This window comes from Electrophorus electricus, chromosome 6 (genome assembly GCF_013358815.1).
Source record: "Electrophorus electricus isolate fEleEle1 chromosome 6, fEleEle1.pri, whole genome shotgun sequence".
Lineage (NCBI taxonomy): Eukaryota > Metazoa > Chordata > Actinopteri > Gymnotiformes > Gymnotidae > Electrophorus > Electrophorus electricus.
In genome coordinates this window covers 29,291,259-29,316,990 of record NC_049540.1, presented here as the reverse complement: position 1 = coordinate 29,316,990, position 25,732 = coordinate 29,291,259, and the positions used below count along the sequence as shown (strand labels likewise).

The window sequence follows — 25,732 nt, the reverse complement described above, 5'->3', positions numbered from 1 at the left end:
AGTTTTTTACATACATTTTTTAATTTACTGTTTAATATGCTGATATTAATATTAATTAACTCTTATTGTCGGTTAACAGTTAAGAGGTTAATTTGTGCGTCCCTAACCATCTTGCATGTGTTTCTGCTTTGTCACATGAGACGCGCACGCGCACACACAGGCACAAGCAGCTGCACATGCCTTAAGAGAGAAACACTGTGTATTTGTCCTTTTGTGTGTTGGCGTGGGTCTTCTATATGTTCCCAATCCCCTTCTGCTGGCTGAGGCGCCCTGAGGGCAGATACGGTATTGATGAATGTTACTAAACTGCAGCTGGTCCTGTTTTAGCTCTCCAGTGTTCGGGATTCGCTGTCTCAAGGCTGCGTTCATTGTACTTCACAGCCTGTTATATAACTAAAGTTATGCAACCAGCCTTTCTTCATCTGTGCCATAAAGAAGGAATAGTGTATGATTTTAATAATTCAGGATGCACATCCAGAGTTAGGAATGCTGGTCCCTAATGGGAATTAATCTTTTTGAACATTTTTGAAATCTTTTTTGATGTGTTTTGTTTTGTTTTTTTTCCACCATTTTGCAGTCACCTCAGGGGACGCAGATATAGACACAAACAACTTAAAAAACAAAACAGAAGGCAGATGCTGTCTGGCACAATTTTCTGTGGCGATCAAACAGTATCCAGTTGCTTGCAAGGCTGTTTACAAGACTTGTTTAATTTGTTCAAAACATTAAATGCCTGATGTTTGTAGACAAGTTAAATCCATTGTTTTTTATTGGGGGATCCTGCCTCATCCATTTTTTTCTTATAGTCTTTTTATTGGCTGCCAATAAAATATTAAACAAAGATTTATCATTTCTCGCTATTACTGAAATACTTTACAAAATAAAAATTAACCCATGAGAACTCATACTTATTTGAAATGAGTCCCTGAATACAGCAACTAATAACATTCTCTTGCCAGTTACACAACTATTGACCGTCCCCTCCCCAGAATGGCGGTCTGTCTGGGTAGTGCTCTGGCGGTCTCCAGTGCCACGGCTTTTTGTCCATCACACCTCTTCTTTTAGGAGTATTAAAAACCTAATCAGATGTTTCCAGTTAAATTCTCTTAATAGTTTTGAATTTCATATTGAAACACTGCATCTACAGAGGCTTCATCTGAGGCTGATGAATTACATTTTGTCACGTTTATTTTTTTGTATGACCTGAGTGTCTTTTAGGGTCATTTTGGATACTCCTCTATATACCTGAAATCATTGTCCATTATCCTTCAGTGGGCAGACAGCCTAAATCAAATACATTTTGCATAATCCTTAATCCTTTTCAGTTCTTTGTTAAAATAATTTCTAGTTGTAAATATCTATGGAAATCTTGCTCATCTAATTGAAAATCTTCAGCCATATGAGTACACTATTAAACTCTCCTCCTGCAGACATAGTAAGGTAAGTGTGTTCCTTCTTTGTCTGTTTAAATCTTAATCCGGTTTAGTTGTTTCATACTCAACCCACCTCAAGATTGACACCTGTTGGTTTAACTGTAGTTTCCTGACTATGCTAAAGTGTCCTTTTAGGGCTAAATTAGTCCATCTCTTTCAATGACTACTGATGTCGTCTACTATTTCAGAGTAGTGACTGTATTGGGAAGAGAGATGTTGCTTTGTAAGCTTTCCATCAAGCTTCCTAGCACGGGCTACAGCAGTAAGTGGAAACTAAGTTGTGATGCTGTTTAATAAGTCATGATTTATTTAGTCTCTCTCTTGCCTTCACCTTCCTCCTCTCTGTGTAAGCCGTGGTTCTTTCGTCCCATTCCCTAACTGTCTTTGGGGTACATCGACCGATAAAGAATGAAATAAATACAACAGCCATGGGGGAATCATTTATTTTATGACTTCTGTTCAGTTGCACATATCTGGGGGCTGTATTGACCAGCTATTAATATCTGAGTTTATTGCTTAATTTATAGGGCTGTAATTCCTTTGGTAAACATTATTCCCAGGTATTTGATTCAAGTACTATTCCATTTAAATGTATACATTTTCCTTAGTTAAATTTGTTTTTTGTTATATTTCTTATCCTGAGAATGATCCAAATTGTTTGGGTCCATCAATGATTGATAGGCGTATGTCAACATTTGTGTTTTTTTTTTTTGTTTTTTTTTTTTACATTTTTACATTAAAAAAAATAAATATATATATATATATATATATATATATATATATATATAGAGATATATATATATATATATATATATATATATATATATATATATATATAGATAGATAGATAGATAGATAGATAGATAAATATAAAGTGTTATTTACATTTATCTGACACTTTTATCCAAAGCAACTTACAATTATGACTGAGTACAATGTGAGTAATTGGGGGTTAAGGGTCTTGCTCAGGGCCCAACAGTGGCAACTTTGCAGTGGTGGGGCTTGAAGCAGCAACCGTCTGATTACAAGTTAAGTACCTTCACCACTGAGACACCACTGCCCCCCTCTAAAGATTCTGTTAAGATCTCTGGGCATGTTCCTCTCTCCAGCTTGATGGTTTTGGTTAGATGGCCATTAACCCTTAATGTGATTATTTGGTGTGTGTGTATAGCTCTAAACATGGTGTATTTTTAATATTACCATTCTGGCAACAGTTAGTGTAAATATTCTAGTGTGACCCAATCAAATGCCTTTTCTGCACCCAAATTGAGCTAATGTTTCCTTTTTATTTGTTACTACTGTGGAATGTTCTTTGAATGTTGTCTTGCGTCTGTCTATGCCATATGAAAGCCTGTTTCTTAACCTGATTTACAGGTTGTTTTACGATCTCCTCCCAATATGGCTTATACATGTAGGAGTCTTATTCTTAGACATGATTGGCGATCTGTGAAACTTGGATTTCCACAATCTCCCACCACCTAAGAGTCTGAGGGACCCCCTGCCCCTGACAATACTTGTTGGAAGGATTATTCCTAGAATCTGTCTGACACATTACTCTGAGGACACTTGCTTTCTCCCAGTGGAGTCTTGCTGACATCTGTATGTGATACCTCCATCGGGTTTGTGCCTTCTCACATCATGTGCCACATCTGTTGCATTTTTCTGTGTCTGAGCACCGCTTTCCCCGAAAACTTGGTTTGGCTGGAGTGACATCTGGAGTTGTACTCTTCTGTCCTGGTGTCCTCCTCCCCTCTCCCTATTCTCGCTGAATCTCAAATTTGTCGTCACGATCAAAGTAGATTCCTTTGTCCTCATAGAGCTCCCTTCCTGCTCTGGTAATCTGAAAAAAAAGACAGACCATGAAGGACCAGGGTTTCGCCTCTCCACTTGCCTTTTGGTATGAGCTCTGCGAGCATTTTAAAAGTTAAAAGCTCTTCCATGATTTTCAGAACAGTGCTAACTAGCATAGCCAAAAAGGCTACTGCATCTCCTTTAGTGGCAGTCTGTGATGTGCATCATTCATTTTCTTGCTAATGTCTTCCTTGAGGGTGCTAAACCTATCTGACCAAAACTCCTAAAGTCTGTTAGTTCTTGCAGCAAACCCTCACTTAGGGATTCACTGTATTTCTGAGGGAACGATCATGCTTTATTGCCCTGCAGGTGGGCAGTTAGCGGCCGTCAGGCTCCTGGACCTCTTGTCTTTCCCTCTGACCTTACTTTCCCCTTCCCCCTCCATATTTGGCTTCAACATCAAATATAGATGAGTCTTTAACGTTGGGTGAATTTTAACCCAGCTTGCTCTGTGATCAGTTCCTACATGTACGTACACTTCAGAGTCATCTTGAAAGTTCGGGAGTTTCCAACTTTGACTTTGGAATGCCTTGGTGGTGTCAGAACTAGGAGTATAACCACATGGGAAGACTCACACAGTATTAAATATTCTTGCTGATGCAGTATTGGGTTAAAGCTGGAATTTTGACCTTCCGTACTGGATGGCAGGCCCTTTTGTTCCACGGATGGCCCACATCTTGGTGGTGGTGGTGAACCTGCAGATCCAGAACCCTGGGCAATCCTCTTCCACTCCATTCCTCCTTCCCTGCTCTCTTTGTCCATCACAGCCTGGTTGCTATGGCAACACTGACCTGTAAAAGCATGTCCAGGAGTTTTGATGCATTAAGCGTCTTGAACGTTTGACTCCCCCAGTTCTCATGTCTAGCACTCATCTTGCTACAAGAAGAAGAATGTAGAGATAGGAGGTGGGCTTGATGTTATTACAGACCTCAGATCAGTAAGATGAGCAAGATAAGCAACAGACCTCAGATCAGAATGGCGGGATTAGTCACAGATCAGTACAGCAAGTGTTAAAACAAATATGGTGAGCTGTCAGTCTGGATGACACAGCCAGGCCAGCTGGCAAGCAAGCGTGGGTTTGGCTTCCATTAGTTTCCATTGGAGATAAATGGAGATGGCTGGCCCTGGTCCTTAAGGGGCACTTCCTCTAACTGCCCTGGCTAGTGGGTGTCCTTGACTCAGATCAGTGCGCAACAGGGATGCAGAAACGTTTCCCCACACGCAAGGGTAAGATTGTATGAGTGTAGTACTGGGCTTAGGCTGACCTGAGTTGGGGGGGGGGGGGGTTCAGTGTTGAGATCGACTGTCATTTGGTGTGCGTGTAAGATATTAAGATGAATGTGTTTAAAGTATAAGCACCATATGTTTAGAACTGCCACACCAGTCCCATATATATATATAATGTGTGTGAGTCTACAAGATGTGTATATAAGAAACTTTTTTAAAAAAAAATTTATATATATATTTTTTTTTCTTTTCACTATTAAGAATTATTTTAGTCACTTTGGCAGCAGTTGAAAATTACAGTTCAATCCAATCTCCTTCAAAAGCTATTTGAAGGAGAGACTGGAAACAGTGATGTGGTGGTGAAGTGGTTGTCCAGTTGGAGGGTGGACGTCCTGGGTGAGTGGATGGATGTCCTGGGTGGGTGCCACTGTCATTAGCAGTGAGGATATAGATTGCTGCTGGGCTCCTCCCCTGACCCCACCCCCGTGCGTGCGTGCGTGGTACAGCTCCTCAGCCCTGGCGCTGGCAGAACGCCATGTCAGAAGCTGCTGTGTGTTGTTGACTTTGCAACACATCTCTGTATCAGCAGCTGTGTGAGGGGAGTGTGGAGTTTCAGCAGGACAGACGAGTGTGGAACGTTGCCTGGAACTAAGCAGTGTGCCCTTTTGTTTCAGTTGTGTAATTAAGCGTTTGTTAGAAGCTCACATTCCATTCCAGCCCAGTGAGTGATGTGATGGTGCCACGTAGTATTCCTGGAGCTCCAGGTCCATGTGCTGCACTTGTGAACCAGTATGCAAGAAACAAGAACAGACTGCAGCATTTAAAATCACACTCAGTGTGTCGAAAAGATGAGTGAGGCACCAGAAACTGTCCACGCTGGAATATCGCAGAGGGGACGTGAAGGACGCTTGCGTCTCCTCCCATGTGACTTTCCTGAGGTTTTGGTTCCACTTCTCTGTTGTAGCTCTGCGATGTGGAGAACCTCCCAGGGTTGGTTGCAGCTTGATGGATGGCCTGTCCTTGCCCTGCGCTGCCTCTGTGAGGCACTGTGCTATGAACACTGGGGGGCTTCTTAGGGGGTTAAGACCGTGGGTGAGTGTTGACCAGAATAAAACCTACGTCTTTAGCCATGGAGCTCTCATGCTTTTTTAGCCTGCTGAAACTCCTACACTCGCTCGCTCACTCACTCACACATTCTCTCTCTCTCACACACACACACACACACACACACTCTCTCTCTCTCCCTCATACTTACACACAGACACACACGCCTTTCAGAACAGCAGGGCTGCTAACAGTGTGTGTGTGTGTGTGTGTGTGTGTGTGTGTGTGTGTGTGTGTGTGAGAGAGACTGCGTGAAGGCAAAAACAAGCACCTGCCGGTAGGAGGAAGCTCTTTGCATGAGAGGGAGATGGTGTTTCTGTAGCTGAACAGCACACGGAGGACTGAAATCAAACATGAGTGCAACACTCATTACACTGATTAGGGGTGGATGGTTGGATATTGATTAGGCAGCAGAGTGTTTGAATGAATATTTGTTTAAAAAATCATTAATACACCATTCATCATTTGAGTTCATACATTTCCTACAGTTTTTGTACACACCCGTTATATAGAAAAAAGCCAATAACATGACATTAAACAAATGTTTTATAATTAGACATTTTGAGGATGATTAAACAATTGTGTGTTTTTTTTTGTAATGTACATTTGTTGCAATTCCATAATCTCAATATCCTTGCCAGTGGGGGAGGAGTCACGAGGCAGTGTGAGGCCCTGCCCCCTGCCAGGGGAGGCTGTGAGGCCCTGCCCACTGCCACACCCACCAGTGATCTCCACTCCAGCACACAAATCACAGCCTTGTAGTGACCTTTGCCCCACTCACTGTCCTCTGCCAGGTAACTTTAACTGCTGTGCAGACTCAGACGTGTTTTGTGGTTCGTCGTTATTTTCGTCTGCGGCGCCCCACCCCCGCCCCGACGTGCTGCAGACGTGTTATTGACGAGGGGTTTTGTTGTTCTTGTGTCTTTTTGCAGAATGAATCTCGTGTCCTTCGTGTCAAGGTTATTGCAGGCATTGATCTGGCCAAGAAAGACATCATCGGTGCCAGGTAAGGTCTGGGGGGGGTGGGGTGGAGAAAGAGGAGTGTAGGGGTAGAGGAATACCCATGGAGAGCATGTGCTACTGCACCTGTAGCCTTAGCAGCCCTCTGTGAGCCTGTGGGTGTAGTGTGATGCTTGTCACTTCCATCCACTACACACCTGCCCCGTGCCAACAGGCTATAAATCCGTGCGTGTGCATCAGCGTCCGAGTTCCTGCGTCCTGCTCCACTCAGGGTTGATAGAGGCTTGGGTGTGCTGAGGGTTCAACCTGACTACTGCTGCTGCCTCCCAGTTCCCTCTGCTAGTGGGATGCGGGCAGGTACCTGCACACGCTTGGGCTGCACTGCCTCTTAACGTCCAGGGAAACGATGCGTAAAATGTCTGTAAAGTTTGTGAGACTTCCGTAATGTTTGTGTGACGCCACATTTGATTTCGGAGTTTCAGTAAAGACGAACTGAAACCGTCAGAGGTCAGGATTGTGTGGGTATGGCTGGAATATTCTAATGAGCATGCTTGCTTGGCATCCCGCTTTTGAAGGCTCCCAGCCTGCTATGAACTGGACCTCTTTAACTCTCCATGAATGTACAAACCTACCGCGTCTGATTTTGGGAATTATTACAGGAGACTACACAGAGTCAGCTTTCTCTCTCTCTCATGAGCATGCATGCATGCTTGGATATTTTTGTGGGTTTGGGGGGAGGGGGTGTGTTTGTGGTAGTCTGTGCTCCACCAGTGCACTCTCTGTTTGGACGCACGCAGACAGCTGAGTGATGTCACTTCCTTCACATGTGTGGCGCCCCCTGCTGGTGCAGAGCACAGGGCTCTGTATCAACGCTGTCCTCAGAGGTGAAGTTTACAGGTCTCATTAAGGGCAAGCTTTCTATGGTGCCATTTGTAAATCCCCTTCCTGTTAAACACCATGGCTTGCTCCAGGGCTGGTGGGTGCTTTGACCGTGTCATTCATTGCACTGCAGTTAAAATGCATTGAAATAACTTGTGTTAAACTGTTGTCCCAAGAGATGACCAGTCAGGGCTGGGAGGAGGCAGGACTTTGCTTTAATGCCACAATTGCACTCTGTCCTTCTGAGGTTTATGACTGAGTGTGCTTGAATTACCCCTGATGTGAACTCCCTGTGGTATTTCTCAACTCTAAGTCTTGACTTTGGATGCCGTATTAGTACTGTAGCACTGTGTTGTCTGGAAGACCTGATCAGAGCTGTATCTGATATCTTGTCTCTGATTGGTCAGAGGTGTGGTGTGTATCTGGATCTGGTATCTTGTTTCTTATTGGTCAGGGGATTGGTGAGTAGTTGGATCTGGTATCTTGTTTGTGATTGGTCAGGGCAGTGGTGAGTAGCTGGATCTGGTATCTTTATTCTTATTGGTCAGGGTAGCTGTCGTGCTAATGCCAGGATTGTTTACCTGTAGGAACAGAGCAGGTATTTACCTGCGTATGAGTCATACAAATTTATGAAATGTTCACAGTTCCTGTTGACTTCTTCTTGTGAGTTTAGAATGGGGGGGAAATGGATAACAAATTCTCTTATGCAGTAGAAGGATTGTAATGGCAGGCCCAGAATGAGGGTAGACCACCCCCTGTGTGTGTGTGTGTGTGTGTGTGTGTGTTAGACACACCTGTACAGCTCTGTCTTGTGCTGTGTTAAAGTACTACAGTAGAGGTGTCTTCCTGCTTTTCCTTCCAGATGTGCCTGGTTCAGTAAGTTCAGTAAGATGGTCGGTTACGTCCAGGGAGGGTGTGGTAGTTTGAGTTTACGTGTGTGTCTGTGTGTGTGTGGGGGGCGGGGGTCCATGATCAGAACACACCCTCTCCCCACCATGGCCACCGATGTTGGTATGGAACAGAAACACACAGCAGTAGAAATACAGGTAAACAAACAGTGGAGTCGTAGACCTGCACTGACGGAGGTCTGCTGGACCTCCACCCTGCCAGACGTAAGAATAACCCCCCAGCAGAACTGTTGAGCACTGTTCCGTCAGATTATCGTACAGAACTGCTGAGCACTGCCTCTCTCTCTCCCTCCCTCCCTCACCCCTTTTCTCTCTTTCCTACTTTGTCTTTCTCCTTTTCTCTCTCTCTGTTTCTCTTTCAATCTTATTCCCCCCCCCCCTCTCTCTCTCCCTTCTCTTTGCTCATGGAGGTGTGGTTTAGTAAGAGGGGTTAGTAAGAGCGACTTACAAAAGTGCTTCGTCATTTCCTCAAGCTCACAGTTAACCTCGTGTTTACGGTTTCGTTAACAAACCACTCATACAGTTAATAACAGATAATGCGGTCAGTAGTTGAGGAAATTGTTATAAAGAGAAATCCTAAAGGTTTGAATTTTTTCAATAACTTATTAAAGTAAAGACAATGTAAGAACTAGGTCAACACAGTTAGGAGTCCAGTGTGAAGCGGAGGACTACAGAGTGAGTACCACCAGAGCCCCATTCACACAGCCAGAACAGTGTGTGTGTGTGTGTGTGTGTGTGTGTGTGTGTGTGTGGGGTGAAGGACAGGGTTAATGTCATGACAGGATCCTCCTTCCTCTTCTATACTCCTGGCAAATTCCACCACATACAGGAAAGTGCCATCTCCATGGAAACGGATGGTCCACTGCCAGAACCTAGCAGAAAAATGAAGGTTGCAGTTAGGGCTGTGCAATATGATCAAAATATCATATACCGATATAGGGCATTTCACATGGAGATAAATGAGACACACGACTCTGCCCTGCTCCTGCTGACCGGTCTAGAAATCTCCCTGTTGCTTGGATAATGAAGGTCAGGTCTCCGACACCCTTGCATGATGTACATGTCACAGCGCGGGAGAGGGAGGGGCGGAAAAAGAGAAGAAGGATTATATTATATTGGATTAGATTAGATTAATAACGGCCCCGCTGCCTCACAGGCGCGGCATGTAAGTGGTTTAATCAGTGAACCCCAAGCTTTGTGCTAAACACACAATTAACAGCTACACAGAGGCTGAAGACTGTAATTATTCACAGAGGCTTCTGGCCTGCCGAGCTGCTGTCCCCTGCTATATCCTCCATCCACACACACACACACACACACACACACAAACACAACCCTGCCATAAGCCTCTCTCTTAGGGCTGGATGATTTCTAATAGTAACTGGCAGTATTCCAGTGCGTAACTAATATTGTGATATTTTAATGTAACTTTACCACTTGTGCTGTATACTTAGTAACTGGCATTGTATGTGTTCCTTATTAGAATATTATGGACATGTTAGAACGTAATATACAAAAGTTGACGAGCAAATATTGTCAGCATAGTTTTACTTCTGTTTTCTTTATCATTTAATTCTTTAAGTGATAAACATGTGAATTTCAGAATATTGCCTATTCCTGCCATCTTTTACATTTTTTTTAAATGAAATGTCTTGGAATTACTGCGGTATTAAGTTTATTTTTTCATTTAATGTAAATCTAGTTTAGCAATGCCAGTATTCACGTTCGGGAATATGTGCATGCCTCGTATCTGACAGTCACTCTGGCGTTGTACGCATCTGACAGTCATATCTGATGTTTATCTTTCTCTTAGTTGTGCTGCCTGGAAGTCCTTCAGGCTGCTGATGGAAAGTTTCCACAATTCTCACCTCCTTGCATCCCTTCACCATGTCAAAGTTTAGGAGTCTCAACACCCAGAGCTGCCTTAGCAACTGTTCCTGCCTTCCATAGGCTACTGGCTATGTGTGATCTGACTGCGAGAATACATGGAGGCAGACAGACACTCACTCACTCACTAGGCAGGCCTATCTTAGTTTTGGTGTGTTGCTTGGATGGAGGTCTCCGTTACATGAGAGTTGCAGTGCGTCTTGTCCAAATTTTAATTTCTGCCTTTTGTCCCTGGAGCCAGTGGGACGTTCCCTCTGGGCTTGTTTGCTGGGTTACTGGGTTAAACTGGCCCCAGTAACTTGCTGTCTGATGATTCTGACACAGTCCATTACTATTATGGTCCTTCCTGCTGTGATGTGCATTACAGACCAAACATTTGGAAGCAACAGCTCAATATCTTTGAAGATTTAAAGATAACAGGCAGTAATGGGTTTTGTTTTTTTAACATTGAACAGGAGGGTTTGTACATTTGTAACGATATCCCCCCTGGCTGTAATGAGAGGTGTAATGTATTTAAATGTCTTTTTAAAACCTTCCTTTTGTGAATTGTCAGCTGCTATATTACTGCTGTGACATTTTAACCCTTTATTCACCCTTCAGTGAGACCATTTGAGGGACGTGGTTTACTCACTGATGGTCAGGTGGAGAGAAGTCTGCTGACTGTGTAGCCTGAACGTTTTCCACATTCATCTATCGGTTCTTTCCTGTTTTAAGTTGCTCTGACAGTTTTTAAGTATATATTTTTGTTTGCTCTCCTGTTGTAATGTGAAGTTCTCTCTAGTTACACTCAGACTGAAAAATCACCTTTGCCTCCATACATTTGTCTTGAAGTGTGTGCGTCTGAACCTTTTCTGATTGGTCCTCAGGTATGAGTACAGAAGCATCCCCTGCAGGTATACAGTCTGATTGGTTGCTGTGACATTTGACCCCTTCTGGGGATGGACGAGCTCTAGTTCTGCAGAGCTGAGTCTAAAGCTGAGGGCACGAGAACAGTGGGAGGCTTTGGTCATGTGCTCTGTGGATCTGTGCATTTACACTCCACCTCTCCCCATCTCTTCCTCCCTCTCTCTGTTTTTCCCCAGTGATCCCTACGTGAAGCTCTCCCTGTACGTGGCTGATGAGAACCGCGAGCTCGCCTTAGTCCAGACTAAAACCATCAAGAAGGTAACGTCAGCTCCCACGCTCCATTGAACCTCCCCCCACAGCTTCACGAACGTCACGGCAGTCTGTCAGAGATGCCCCAGCCGATGGGTGTAGCCCAAGGGCTTGGTGATCGTCTCCTAGTGTGGCTGCTGCCTGGGTGAGCCCACCACTAGGGGGCGCAGTGCCTCATAGTGCAGAGGATTGCAGCGGTTCAGACGGACTCTTTTGTAAAAGTCTCCAGCTATTTTTGTTGGCAGTGGATATGAAGCATAACCTGTTCTCTCATCACAGCGCGGGACTGTGGGGGGGTGTAGGGGGATGTTTGTCCTGGAGGTCGTCACTGAGAGGCATGGACACGTAGAGAAGTGAATCTTTAACTGTCCAACCATAACGGTACTCACTGTACATCCCCGGTGACATCACAGGCTCAGTTACAGGCTTTATTTTAGATTGGGCTGGATTGAGATGGATTAGGTATTAAATGAAAGATTTGCTATGTATAAATAAATGGATGAAGCAAGTTCTTACTGGGTTTTTTTGGGGTTTTTTTTGTTTTGTTTTGTTTCTTTGTTGTTTTTTTGTTGTTTTTTCTCTCAAATGCATTGGACCATGTCCTATTGTTTTCATTAAATAAAAAAATCATAAAACCCCCTCGGAATTATGAAAGTTGGAAATAGCAGGAAAATGGAACTCCCTTATTCCTCACAACCCACACCAGAAGCGTTACCACTCAGAAGTATGTGCATATTTGGCTTTTCCTGATCTGATGCTGAGATTATTAAACAGGTCAGTATTCCACGCAGACTCTCACTGTCCTTTCTGAGTGAGACTGGTCTCCAGTCTCAGTAACGTCCAGCCCACAGCAGGTCTGCGCTCAGAAACCAATAACTCCTGATAGCCTGGGCGAGGAGAGATGGACAGACGGAACACGGCAACGGACAAACTGCCATCTGTAACCGTGCACCCATCAGTTGTCTTTTAACACGTTAAATGTTCCTAATAAAGTGAGCACTGAGTGTAGCTCCAGATCAGGTGTCTGTAATAATGGGTATGGGTGTGTGATAACAGAGCTGTTATAGGGCATGTGGTGCCGTCTGCTGGCAGGGACGTTGTGTGGTGTGGAGCAGCAGTGCTGTGTGTGGGGCGGGGGGGGGGGGGTGCTGTGCTGTGTGTGGGAGTGGCTAAGCTATGCTGTGCGGTGCTGTGGTGTGGTGGTAACAGCAGGGTGAAGCTAGCCCCCTGCCCTGTGTTCAGGTGCGCCCCCTGCTGTCCAGCCCCCACACCTGTGCAGGTGGACAGCTCTATGGTACATGTAGCTAAGTCGTCTCTCAGACGTTCAGAGGGATGAATATGAATACTCCGTTCATGTAACTGCCACGAGCATCACACTTCTCGCTCGCTCTCTCTCTCTCTCACACACACAGACACACAAAGTTTCAGAGCTGGGCGGTTTTCAAATAAAGGCTGGAATTTTATCAAGCTCTGACATGTAGCTAACAGTCTTATAAAACTGTGTGTGTGTGCACTATTCCAAAGATCAATAAAGCTACATCACAGTGTGCATTTAAAACAAAATGGTCTGTCTGTCTGTGTCTCTCTCTCTCTCTCTCTCTCTCTCCAATTCAATTCAACAATTCAATTCAGTGGTGCTTTATTGGCATGACAAATATTTATATTTGTAGTGCCAAAGATTTGGCGACATTAACATGGTAAACAAAAGATGTAATGAACAACAATACAACTGCTAATAACAATAATAATAATAATAATAACTACAGCAATACTCCTATTACTGATGATGATGATGATGATGATGATGAAGAAGATAAGGCTCTGTTTAAGGCGCCCCCTGTCCTCCTGCATGCACATGTCGCATCCATATTCAAATTCCAGAATTCTTAGCAGGAAAACGTTGTTCCACACCAGGCAAACTGCACTGGTACCTTAATGTTTAACATGTTTCACAGACTGGATCTCTGCTTCTCTTTCAGACTCTGAACCCCAAATGGAATGAAGAGTTCTACTTCAGAGTAAGTGTCTCTCTCTCTCTCTCTCTCTCTCTCTCTCTCTCTCTCTGCCCCCATCCCCATGTCACAGAGGAGTTTGTTTTCCGTTTTCCTGAGCTAGGAAGTGCTAGTCCTCCTCTATCCTCCAGTGTGCGGGTGAACATGACCAGATAACCTCTACATCAGCGTTTTGTGGCACCAGGCAACAAGATCCCTCTCACCTTTATAAACCAACAACAGCAGTAGTTCCCATTCAGGTTTCACTTTTGCTCCAAAATGAGTGTTATGCCAGTGTGGCCTAATCCATGGTGACACGCCCCATTCCTCTAGAGACTGTATGGCTGGATAATGATCTAAAATCAAATCAGCACCGGTCCAGTATCAGGGCGATGTCCTGCTGCTTTTATGATTTTTACCTAAACTTTAACCAAGATTACGCAGATGTTCTGTAAGTGTGAGAGAATATCAACACGTCTCTCTTCACCAGTAACCTGCTGGTCTGTCATAGTCCAATTTAGTATTTCAGTGTATTGAAGAAATCTCAGCGATGGCACCCTTACACATTAAATTATTAGCAATCATTAACGTCATATCAGTGCATCCTGTTAGTGACGGTCACTGATCAGGGGAAGACATTAAGTGAAGGAGAGAGTTCTGAGCTCTTCTGTGTGTCTGTTCACACGTGTGTGATTTCTGAGTTGTTCTTGGCAAACCCTGCGCTCATTAGTTACCTTACACTCTCAGCCCAGAACCAGTGCTGGCACCTGCCGAACACAAACGTGAAGCCGTTAGTGAAGTGCTGGTGTCAGGTTTTGTGTGAGGGTGAGAGTGAGCGTGTGTGTTCATAACTTCCTGTTTGTTTTTAAACCATATCTTGAATTCATGTTAGCAAGATGTGTCCTGATGCATATGATGCGTCTCTCACTCCCTCGCCTGCTGTCCTTCTCTTCGTCCCTCTCCCCAGGTTTGCCCTCAGAACCATAGACTGCTGTTCGAAGTGTTTGATGAGAACAGACTGGTAAGACAATCATTCCTTTACACATGCTCACCATGAGTGGACACACGGCAGCCGTGTTGTCATTTCCTGTGAATTTCGTTGTGAAGTCGTTCCCAGGAGTCGTCAGGATGAATTTGGGTATTGTGCCAGCTGTATCCTCTTTGAATCAACAGCTGTAATGAATCTCGGTGTGTGTATGCTTAGATGCGCCTTCTGCCAGTGTGACTGTGGTTGGTGTTAAGTTGTTGCAGTCAACATAACTGTCGCCTGAAATGTTTGCCAGATAAATGCCTGGAGTTTTTAATAATGGCTTATAAAACATGTTGGTGAGAGCTGTGTAGCAGGTTGTGTGTATGAAGTTTGCCATCACAATATCGGATTTCCCCACCCAAGCAAAGGCAAAGACACTTTTATTCTTTATTTTCTCTTATTCATGCTACGGAATCACCGAAGTCAGTCCCATTAATTGGACGGCTGCAGCTCAGTCTCTCACTATGTCTGCTGAGATACATACAACAGAAACAGAGGGGGAGAGAGAGGAGCGTAGAGGAGGAGAGAGAGGAGCGTAGAGGAGGAGAGAGAGGGAGAGGAGTAAAGGGAGAGGGAGAGAGAGAAGAGTAAAGGAGGGAGAGGAGTAAAGGGGAGAAAGAGAAGAGTAAAGGGAGAGGGAGGGAGGGGAGTAAAGGAGAGAAAGGAAAGAGGGGATTAATGGAGAGGGGGAGAGGAGAATAGCGGGGGAAGAGAGAGAGTAAAGGGGGAAGAGAGAGAGGAGTAAAGGGAGAGGGAGAGAGAGAAGAGTAAAGGAGGGAGAGGAGTAAAGGGGAGAAAGAGAAGAGTAAAGGGAGAGGGAGGGAGGGGAGTAAAGGAGAGAAAGGAAAGAGGGGATTAATGGAGAGGGGGAGAGGAGAATAGCGGGGGAAGAGAGAGAGTAAAGGGGGAAGAGAGAGAGGAGTAAAGGGAGAGGGAGAGAGAGAAGAGTAAAGGAGGGAGAGGAGTAAAGGGGAGAAAGAGAAGAGTAAAGGGAGAGGGAGGGAGGGGAGTAAAGGAGAGAAAGGAAAGAGGGGAGTAATGGAGAGGGGGAGAGGAGAATAGCGGGGGGAAGAGAGAGAGTAAAGGGGGAAGAGAGAGAGGAGTAAAGGGAGAGGGAGAGAGAGAAGAGTAAAGGAGGGAGAGGAGTAAAGGGGAGAAAGAGAAGAGTAAAGGGAGAGGGAGGGAGGGGAGTAAAGGAGAGAAAGGAAAGAGGGGAGTAATGGAGAGGGGGAGAGGAGAATAGCGGGGGGAAGAGAGAGAGTAAAGGGGGAAGAGAGAGAGGAGTAAAGGGAGAGGGAGAGGAGTAAAGGGAGAAAGAGAGAGGAGTAAAGGGGGGGAGTAAAGGTGGGGAGAGAAGAGTAAAGGAGGGAGAGGAGTAAAGGGGAGAAAGAGAAGAGTAAAGGGAGAGGGAGAGGAGTAAAGGGAGAAAGAGAGAGGAGTAAAGGGGGGGAGTAAAGGTGGGGAGAGAAGAGTAAAGGAGGGAGAGGAGTAAAGGGGAGAAAGAGAAGAGTAAAGGGAGAGGGAGGGAGGGGAGTAAAGGAGAGAAAGGAAAGAGGGGAGTAATGGAGAGGGGGAGAGGAGAATAGCGGGGGGAAGAGAGAGAGTAAAGGGGGAAGAGAGAGAGGAGTAAAGGGAGAGGGAGAGAGAGAAGAGTAAAGGAGGGAGAGGAGTAAAGGGGAGAAAGAGAAGAGTAAAGGGAGAGGGAGGGAGGGGAGTAAAGGAGAGAAAGGAAAGAGGGGAGTAATGGAGAGGGGGAGAGGAGAATAGCGGGGGGAAGAGAGAGAGTAAAGGGGGAAGAGAGAGAGGAGTAAAGGGAGAGGGAGAGGAGTAAAGGGAGAAAGAGAGAGGAGTAAAGGGGGGGAGTAAAGGTGGGGAGAGAAGAGTAAAGGAGGGAGAGGAGTAAAGGGGAGAAAGAGAAGAGTAAAGGGAGAGGGAGGGAGGGGAGTAAAGGAGAGGAGTAAAGGAGAGAAAGGAAAGAGGGGAGTAATGGAGAGGGGGAGAGGAGAATAGCAGGGGGAAGAGAGAGAGTAAAGGGGGAAGAGAGAGAGGAGTAAAGGGAGAGGGAGAGGAGTAAAGGGGGAAGAGAGAGAAGAGTAAAGGGAGAGGGAGAGGGAGGGAGGGGAGTAAAGGAGAGAAAGGAAAGAGGGGAGTAATGGAGAGGGGGAGAGGAGAATAGCGGGGGGGAAGAGAGAGAGTAAAGGGGGAAGAGAGAGAGGAGTAAAGGGAGAAAGAGGAGTAAAGGGGGGGAGTAAAGGTGGGGAGAGAAGAGTAAAGGAGGGAGAGGAGTAAAGGGGAGAAAGAGAAGAGTAAAGGGAGAGGGAGAGGGAGGGAGGGGAGTAAAGGAGAGGAGTAAAGGAGAGAAAGGAAAGAGGGGAGTAATGGAGAGGGGGAGAGGAGAATAGCGGGGGGAAGAGAGAGAGGAGTAAAGGGAGAGGGAGAGGAGTAAAGGGGGAAGAGAGAGAGGAGTAAAGGGAGAGGGAGAGGAGTAAAGGGAGAAGGAGAGAGAGGAGTAAAGGGTAGGAGTAAAGGTGGGGAGAGAGAAGAGTAAAGGAGGGAGAGGAGTAAAGGGGAGAAAGAGGAGTAAAGGGGGAGAGAGAGAGAGAGGGAGGGGAGTAAAGGAGAGGAGTAAAGGAGAGAAGGGAGAGAGGAGAGTAGAGGGGGAGAGGGGGAGAGAGGAGAGTAGAGGGGTAGAGGGGGAGAGGGGAGAGTAGAGGGGGGAGAGGGGAGTAGAGGGGGCAGAGGGGAGAGTAGAGGGGGGAGAGAGGGAGAGAGGAGTAAAGGAGAGAGGGAGAGAGGAGTAAAGGAGAGAGGGAGAGAGGAGTAAAGGAGAGAGGGAGAGAGGAGTAAAGGAGGAGAGAGAAGAGTAAAGGGAGAGGGAGAAGAGTAAAGGGAGAGAGAGAGGAGTAAAGGGAGAGAGAGAGGAGTAAAGGGGGAGAGAAGAGTAAGGGGAGAGAGGGAGAGAGGAGTAAAGGAGAGAGGGAGAGAGGAGTAAAGGAGAGAGGGAGAGAGGAGTAAAGGAGAGAGGGAGAGAGGAGTAAAGGAGAGAGGGAGAGAGGAGTAAAGGAGGAGAGAGAAGAGTAAAGGGAGAGGGAGAAGAGTAAAGGGAGAGAGAGAGGAGTAAAGGGAGAGAGAGGAGTAAAGGGGGAGAGAAGAGTAAGGGGAGAGAGGGAGAGAGGAGTAAAGGAGAGAGGGAGAGAGGAGTAAAGGAGAGAGGGAGAGAGGAGTAAAGGAGAGAGGGAGAGAGGAGTAAAGGGGGAGAGAGGGGGGAGTAAAGGTGAGGAGAGGGGGAGAGAGGAGTAAAGGAGGGAGAGGAGTAAAGGGGAGAGGGAGGGAGGGGAGTAAAGGAGAGGGAGGGAGAGGAGTAAAGGGAGAGGGAGAGAGAGGAGTAAAGGAGAGAGGGAGAAAGGAGTAAAGGGGGAGAGAGAAGAGTAAAGGGAGAGGGAGAGGAGAGTAAAGGGGGAGAGGAGAGTAAAGGGGGAGAGGAGTAAAGGGAGGGGGAGAGGGGGAGAGAGGAGTAAAGGGGGAGAGGGGGAGTAAAGGAGAGAAAGGAAAGAGGGGAGTATAGGGGGGGAGAGAGGAGAGTAGAGGGGGGGAGAGGAGAGAGGAGTAAAGGAGAGAGGAGTAAAGGAGAGAGGGAGAGAGGAGTAAAGGAGAGAGGGAGAGAGGAGTAAAGGAGGAGAGAGAAGAGTAAAGGGAGAGGGAGAAGAGTAAAGGGGAGAGAGAGAAGAGTAAAGGGAGAGAGAGAGGAGTAAAGGGAGAGAGAGAGGAGTAAAGGGAGAGGGAGAGGAGTAAAGGGGGAGGGAGAGGAGTAAAGGGGGAGGGAGAGGAGTAAAGGAGAGAAGGAGAGAGAGGAGTAAAGGGGGAGAGAGGAGAGTAAAGGGGGAGAGAGAGGAGAGTAAAGGGAGAGGGAGAGAAGAGTAAAGGGAGAGAGAGAGAGAAGAGTAAAGGGAGAGAGGAGTAAAGGAGAGAGGAGTAAAGGGAGAGGGAGAGAGGAGTAAAGGGGGAGAGAGGGGGGAGTAAAGGTGAGGAGAGGGGGAGAGAGGAGTAAAGGAGAGGAGTAAAGGGGAGAGGGAGGGAGGGGAGTAAAGGAGAGGGAGGGAGGGGAGTGAAGGAGAGAAAGGAAAGAGGGGAGTAATGGAGAGGGGGAGAGGAGAGTAAAGGAGAGAGAGGGAGGGAGTAAAGGAGAGAGAGGGAGGGAGTAAAGGAGGGGGAGGGGAGTAAAGGGGAGAGAGAAAGGGGCAGTAAAGGAGAGGAGGAAAGGAGAGAAAGGAAAGAGGGGAGTGATGGAGAGGGGGAGAGGAGAGTAAAGGAGGGAGAGGAGTAAAGGAGAGAGAGGGAGGGAGTAAAGGAGAGAGAGGGAGGGAGTAAAGGAGAGAGAGGGAGGGAGTAAAGGAGGGGGAGGGGAGTAAAGGGGAGCGAGAAAGGGGCAGTAAAGGAGAGGGAGGGGAGTAAAGGAGAGGAGGAAAGGAGAGAAAGGAAAGAGGGGAGTGATGGAGAGGGGGAGAGGAGAGTAAAGGAGGGAGAGGAGTAAAGGAGGGAGAGGGAGGGAGTAAAGGATGGGGAGGGGAGTAAAGGGGAGAGAGAAAGGGGCAGTAAAGGAGAGGAGGAAAGGAGAGAAAGGAAAGAGGGGAGTAATGGAGAGGAGTAAAGGAGAGAGGGAGGGAGTAAAGGAGGGGGAGGGGAGTAAAGGAGGGGGAGGGGAGTAAAGGAGGGGGAGGGGAGTAAAGGGGAGAGAGAAAGGGGCAGTAAAGGAGAGAGGAAAGAAGGGAGTAATGGAGAGGGAGAGAGCGAAGAGTAAAGGGGAGAGAGGAAAGAAGGGAGTAATGGAGAGGGGGAGAGCGAAGAGTAAAGGGGAGAGGGGGAGAGAGGAGTAAAGGAGAGAGAGGAGTAAAGGAATGAGGGAGGGTAAAGGGGGGAGAGAGAGGGGAGTAAAGGAGAGAGAAAGAGGGGAGTAATGGAGAAGGAGTGAGAGGAGTAAAGGAGAGGGGGAGAGGAATAAAGGAGGAGAGAAAGAGAGGGGAGTAAAGGAGAGAGAGGGGAGTAAAGAAGGGGGAGGGGAGTAAAGGGGAGAGAGAAAGGGGCAGTAAAGGAGAGAAAGGAAAGGGGAGTAATGGAGGGGGGAGAGAGCGAATAGTAAAGGGGGAGAGGAATAAAGGGGGGGAGAGAGGAGTAAAGGGGGGCAGAGGGGAGTAATGGAGAGGGGGAGAGAGCGAAGAGTAAAGGGGGAGAGGCATAAAGGGGGAGGGGGAGAGAGGAGTAAAGGGGAGAGAGAGGAGTAAAGGAGAGAGGGAGGGTAAAGGGGAGAGGGGAGTAAAGGAGAGATAAAGAGGGGAGTAATGGAGAGGGGGAGAGAGGGGAGTAAAGGGGAGAGAGAGGAGTAAAGGAGAGGGGGAGAGAGGAGTAAAGGAGAGAGGGAGGGTAAAGGGGAGAGGGGAGTAAAGGAGAGATAAAGAGGGGAGTAATGGAGAGAGGGGAGTAAAGGGGAGAGAGAGGAGTAAAGGAGAAGGAGAGAGAGGAGTAAAGGAGAAGGAGTGAGAGGAGTAAAGGAGGAGAGAAAGAGAGGGGAGTAAAGGAGAGAGAGGGGAGTAAAGAAGGGGGAGGGGAGTAAAGGGGAGAGAGAAAGGGGCAGTAAAGGAGAGAAAGGAAAGAGGGGAGTAATGGAGGGGGGAGAGAGCGAATAGTAAAGGGGGAGAGGAATAAAGGGGGGGAGAGAGGAGTAAAGGGGGGCAGAGGGGAGTAATGGAGAGGGGGAGAGAGCGAAGAGTAAAGGGGGAGAGGCATAAAGGGGGAGGGGGAGAGAGGAGTAAAGGGGAGAGAGAGGAGTAAAGGAGAGAGGGAGGGTAAAGGGGAGAGGGGAGTAAAGGAGAGATAAAGAGGGGAGTAATGGAGAGGGGGAGAGAGGGGAGTAAAGGGGAGAGAGAGGAGTAAAGGAGAGGGGGAGAGAGGAGTAAAGGAGAGAGGGAGGGTAAAGGGGAGAGGGGAGTAAAGGAGAGATAAAGAGGGGAGTAATGGAGAGAGGGGAGTAAAGGGGAGAGAGAGGAGTAAAGGAGAAGGAGAGAGAGGAGTAAAGGAGAAGGAGTGAGAGGAGTAAAGGAGGAGAGAAAGAGAGGGGAGTAAAGGAGAGAGAGGGGAGTAAAGAAGGGGGAGGGGAGTAAAGGGGAGAGAGAAAGGGGCAGTAAAGGAGAGAAAGGAAAGAGGGGAGTAATGGAGGGGGGAGAGAGCGAATAGTAAAGGGGGAGAGGAATAAAGGGGGGGAGAGAGGAGTAAAGGGGGGCAGAGGGGAGTAATGGAGAGGGGGAGAGAGCGAAGAGTAAAGGGGGAGAGGCATAAAGGGGGAGGGGGAGAGAGGAGTAAAGGGGAGAGAGAGGAGTAAAGGAGAGAGGGAGGGTAAAGGGGAGAGGGGAGTAAAGGAGAGATAAAGAGGGGAGTAATGGAGAGGGGGAGAGAGGGGAGTAAAGGGGAGAGAGAGGAGTAAAGGAGAGGGGGAGAGAGGAGTAAAGGAGAGAGGGAGGGTAAAGGGGAGAGGGGAGTAAAGGAGAGATAAAGAGGGGAGTAATGGAGAGAGGGGAGTAAAGGGGAGAGAGAGGAGTAAAGGAGAGGGGGAGAGAGAGGAATAAAGGAGGAGAGAAAGAGAGAGGAGTAAAGGAGGAGAGAACGAGCAGTGGTATTTCTTTGTGATTCAAGACTTCCTCTAGCTGGATACCCCACAGTGAAGGTTTGGTCCGGCTACACTAAACTCTGCATTCTTGACTCTTGACACCTGGCTGAGCTTGATGTGGCACTGTAGAAGGAACTTTTCCTGTACAGATTCATGCATGGTGTTTATTAATTTAATATTAATGTTATTATTTGTTTATGATTTTTCCTTTGCACCAGTAATGTCTGCTTTGGCACAGATATTTCTTTTGTGTTTATTGTAGACTGTTTACATTTTCCACTAAAGGCATTCCATGGATTTTACATGGATTTTAAACTCACTGGCATGACACGGACATTGTCCTTCTAGTCAGTGAGACATGCGTTTCCCCTCCATCGGTATGAGGGTTTAATCCCAGAATACAGTGATCTTCAGATAATCCAGTATGTCTACATGTATGTATATACGTTATCAGACTAACACTCAGATAACAGCTGCACACATGGGAGCTGTGGCAGTGTTTAGTCCTCTCTCTCTCTCTTTCTTTCTTTGTTCAGTGGTGCTTTATTGACATGACAAATATTCACATTTGCATTGTCAAAGCTTTGATGAAGAAACTACATGTTAAACTACAGATGTTATAACTACAATTCTCTTATTACCAATAATAATAATAGTATAGTCCTCATCTCCCTCTCTCTCTCTTTCTCTCCCTCTTCCTTTACTGGGCCCACACAGAATGGAACTGTGTGTGTTGCATTACTGGGCCATGTGAGTGTGTGATGGGCTGCTGGGTCTTGTTTGTGTAATTTGGGATCCTGGGCCGTGTGAGAGAGACACACAGAGCCGTTGCAGCCTTTAAGGAAGGTGAGTCCTGCCTTTAAGGGATGACTCCTGGCAGGGCTTGGGTGCTGAAGTGAGCATGTTGTCCTTATATGTCCCCGGAGCCGTCTGCACCCCCGTCCCTCCGACGCGTCACCCTGTCATCATCCGGGCTCTGTCCTCCTTGCCCCTCTCCTCTCCGCCCTGCTGGACATTCCTTCCAGTTCCTTCTTCCGTTTTCCTGTGATTGAGTTCGGATTCCTCATCAGTTTTTGTTTGTTCCCGTTTCTCTCTCTCTACAGTTTAATCATATTTAAAGATCACGTGTATCTGTGCTGGGTGTCCCTGCTGTAGCAGGACTTGTGTGTTCGAGACAGCACTTCACATGCGTCCAGACGGGTGGAGCTCTGCCGTCTTTTAGCGTGTGGAAGGAGAAGCCTGCAGGCGCTTCTAAAATAATAATAATAATAATAATAATAATAATAATCTGGTGAACCCTAAAACCGCAGCATTGATGCTGAAGTGCTTTGAGACGTATGTCGGAGGAAACCAGCCCTGCAAATGTCTCTCTGTCTGTGTCCCCTACGATCAGGCCACACAGTGTCTGGCTGAGTCTGTTTCCTACAATAACGCTGCACTGCTCTGCCCTGCCAACCAGCAGCGTCAACAAGTTTCTTAATTAATCACTGTTAGAATGTCCAAATATTGGCGCCGGTTTGTGTGCACTCTGATTTTTATGGAGAAAAATGACAAACTTGCCACCATCAACATCAGATGCAGGTCTCTGTTGTGTCCTAATGGAAACGGATTACAGCGAGGATGGTCTCTCAGAGGGTAGTACAGCTCGCTGGGTTTGGCTCTGCAGGAAAGACTGGCTGACTCTCCATCTCTCCCTGCTGGGGCTCGTCAGGGTCTCATCGGGTCAGTGCCAGGGTCTCACGGGGTCAGCGCCGTGCACTAAACCACACCACAAGTACTGAATTAGTATACCATGCTTGTGATAGCTTGATAACACAGGACTTTGGCTGTGATTAGACAGAGAGCGCAGGTTTGGATGTCTAAACCCACAGATGTCTGGTTTCTGGAGTGTCTGTTCACTAGAGCACTAATGTAATGTGTTTGAGTGCAATGCTCCGCATACTTCGAGTTCAACCACGTCCAATGATTACTGGTCCCTCCAGTGGTGACCAGGAACACACCAACAGCACAACGGCAAGCGACTCGAAAGTGCTCAGAAGTGTATCGATGAAAAAGATGCATGAGATTGTGGTTTATAATCTGGAATGGCCCGGATTATGCCGTTGTTGACACATTGAGATACTGTTAGTAACCTGGAAGAGAAAGTGTGCATGGCAATGAACACTTCCTGGTTCACTTCCTGACTACTAATACGACACATTATTGACCAACTTCATGACCGCAGCGACTATAGAAGGTTTCCAGTGTTAACGAAGACTTTGTTATTTTTGCTTTGACTACTGGTCTGAAATGTAGTGAGATTGGGTTTCAGAGGCCACCTGCCAAGTCCTGACTGACACGTCCATGTGTGGTTTTGTTTTGCTACCAAGAAATGCCTTTCTTCAGGGGAAAATCTGTCTCAACGTTTCCGTTTCACAGACTGTGGGTTGGAGATCTTTGAGGGGTTTCTGCGTTCTTTGTCAGGATTTCAAGGTACTTTGGTCAAACGCATCATGGATTAGTCCACGTCCCAGTTTGGCTTTGGACACATGTCCTCAGTGTGTGGGAAGAGTGAACATACACCGATTAATGGCGTTGTGGAGTGGACTCTCTGGCTCAGCAATGCTCTCACTCTCTCTCTTTCTCCCTCCCTCCCTCCTGCTCTTGGATCTCTTTCTTCCTGACATATCACCAGCAGCTGAGGGAGGCCGGTTTGGATCTAGCTGGGTGGTGTGGTAATTGTGTTTCAGTGAGGTGGCCATGGATCGAGTCACATGACCAAAGTTGCCCTGCCCTCACCTCATTCTGCCCAAGTGCCAGACGCTCTCATCCAACCATGAGCGGAATGTCTCTGGTCTCTCTGGCTATTTCTGCCGCCCTGCTACTCTCTGGCCGGAGCACTAACTGTTAGCGAAATGGAAGAGGGGGTTTAGTTGCCCGCTAACCACTGACACACACACACACACACACACACACTCTCTCTCTCTCTCTCTCTCTCCCTCTGCTTCTCTCTAGTTCTTTCTATCTCTGTCTCTTTGCTGCTAGCCACCACCCCCCCCCCCCCCCCCCCGGTCTTTCTCCCTCTCTCTCGTGCTCGCGTTTGTCCGCTGAAGTTTGCAGCTCTTTGGCAGAACCTCTCCAGTTACTGTGGGTTGCTGCCTGCTTTTTCTCGAACGAGGGAAAGCAGAAGAGAGGGAAAAGTGTGTGTGTGTGTGTGTGTACGCCGAGGGAGCACAGACACTCTCAAAGGGCGGCAGAGACAGAGGCGTCGGGACACGGGCTGCTTGCGGAGCAGACTGAGACGTTGGAATGTCTCACCGGCTGCGTCTCTATTTCGGCTTGGGCCGCAGCAACACGGCCCCTGAGCTCGAGACGCCGCACGAGGAGGGTGAAGAAGAGGACGAAGAAGAGGACGGGCACGCCGGCCCTGGAGAAGGGCACCAATCCGGACCCAGAGGCGTGCTGTTCCACACGCGGACATGGGATTGCGGGGGAAGGGCGGATGGTGCGGCCGGTGTTCCGGACGGCCTCCTGAAGCGGAGTTCTTCCATGTTCATCCCTCAGCTCCAGATGTTGGCTGAGCCGCGGCCCACCAGGAGCTCCTCGGTGCAGATCTCCCTCCAGCGGTCCCCCACATCCCGTGAGGACGTCCAGAACCCGGACTCTCCTCCGGGATACCCCCAGGAGCTGGCACCGGCCTACACGGAGCCTGGATTGCCGTGGTGGGCCCTGCCGCCGCCGGACTACCCCCGGAGAGAGAGACCGTCGGGCGGGACTGTGGAGCCGGCCCTGCCCAAGCGGCGGGTTTTCTGCATGCGGCCGTATGACATGCGGCATGGGCCAGCCGTCGTGGACATCTCCGGCGGGGACGACGCAGGGACTGGCTTCGGCAGGGTCCACATCCAGCAAAGTGCCCCGAACGGCTCGGACGTCCGGCAGCTCCGGATCGTGCCCTTAAACCCGAGGGAGCTCGGCGTCTCCCGTCAGTGGTCGGTACAGACAAGCACGGACAGGAATCCGGGCACACGGAAGTTTGTCCTCCAGCTTCAGCCGGACCGTGGGAGAGCGGTGACCAGCCTTGCCCAGAGAGATTTCACCCCCCCGGGCATCGGAAAAGGTCCCTGCGTGCCCTGTTACCCCTGCATGGGGCTGGAGAGGAGCGCATCCCAGCCCTTTCAACCCCGGCCGCTTCCCACCCGGCCCGGATCCTTGCCGGACCTCCACGCTCACGTGTCAGAGATGGAGACAGAGAGCAAGTTTGCCGAGGACCAGACGCAAGGCTGCACGTTTCGGATCAGGAGGGAGCAGAACCCGGGACAGCCCAAGTTCAGGATCTACTTTAGTCCAGTCGCTGATATTAGACCGAACTCGACACAGGACGGTAACGCTGGACAGGGAACTACGTGGAACAATGCACAGGTAATTAGCACCGCAGGTCTGGAGTTTGGTGTGCAACGCCCTTATCAAGCAATCCTCCATTTACTGACCTGGACAGTGATCACAGGCTTGACTGTAAGCGCTGTTACTAGCTGGCTGTTTTAATTTCATTTTTTTTAATTTGATATACATTTGGGGTTTTTTGGTGTGTGTGGGGGGGCTGGTGTTATCACAGGACTTGTGTGTGACGTTGGGGCTATAGTTCTGCTTTTCTTGTCAATAATTCACCATGT

At 47.8% G+C, this 25,732-nt stretch overlaps 1 protein-coding gene across 6 annotated transcripts in view; it reads left to right on the top strand.

Moving 5' to 3' along the window:
• The window catches only part of nedd4l (NEDD4 like E3 ubiquitin protein ligase), a 60,559-nt gene that overhangs the window by 5,332 nt on the left and 29,495 nt on the right, over positions 1-25,732 (top strand). For 4 of the 6 annotated variants that reach the window (XM_035527652.1, XM_035527654.1, XM_035527653.1 and 1 more), the window contains exon 1: positions 24,126-25,481. In XM_035527652.1, the coding sequence (XP_035383545.1) occupies positions 24,372-25,481 (1,110 nt within the window). In that variant the 5' untranslated portion in view covers positions 24,126-24,371. Of the gene's footprint in view, positions 1-6,547; positions 6,622-11,331; positions 11,414-13,383; positions 13,423-14,362; positions 14,417-24,125; positions 25,482-25,732 lie in introns of those variants that run through there. The other 2 variants (XM_035527656.1, XM_035527655.1) reach the window with 1 other exon arrangement.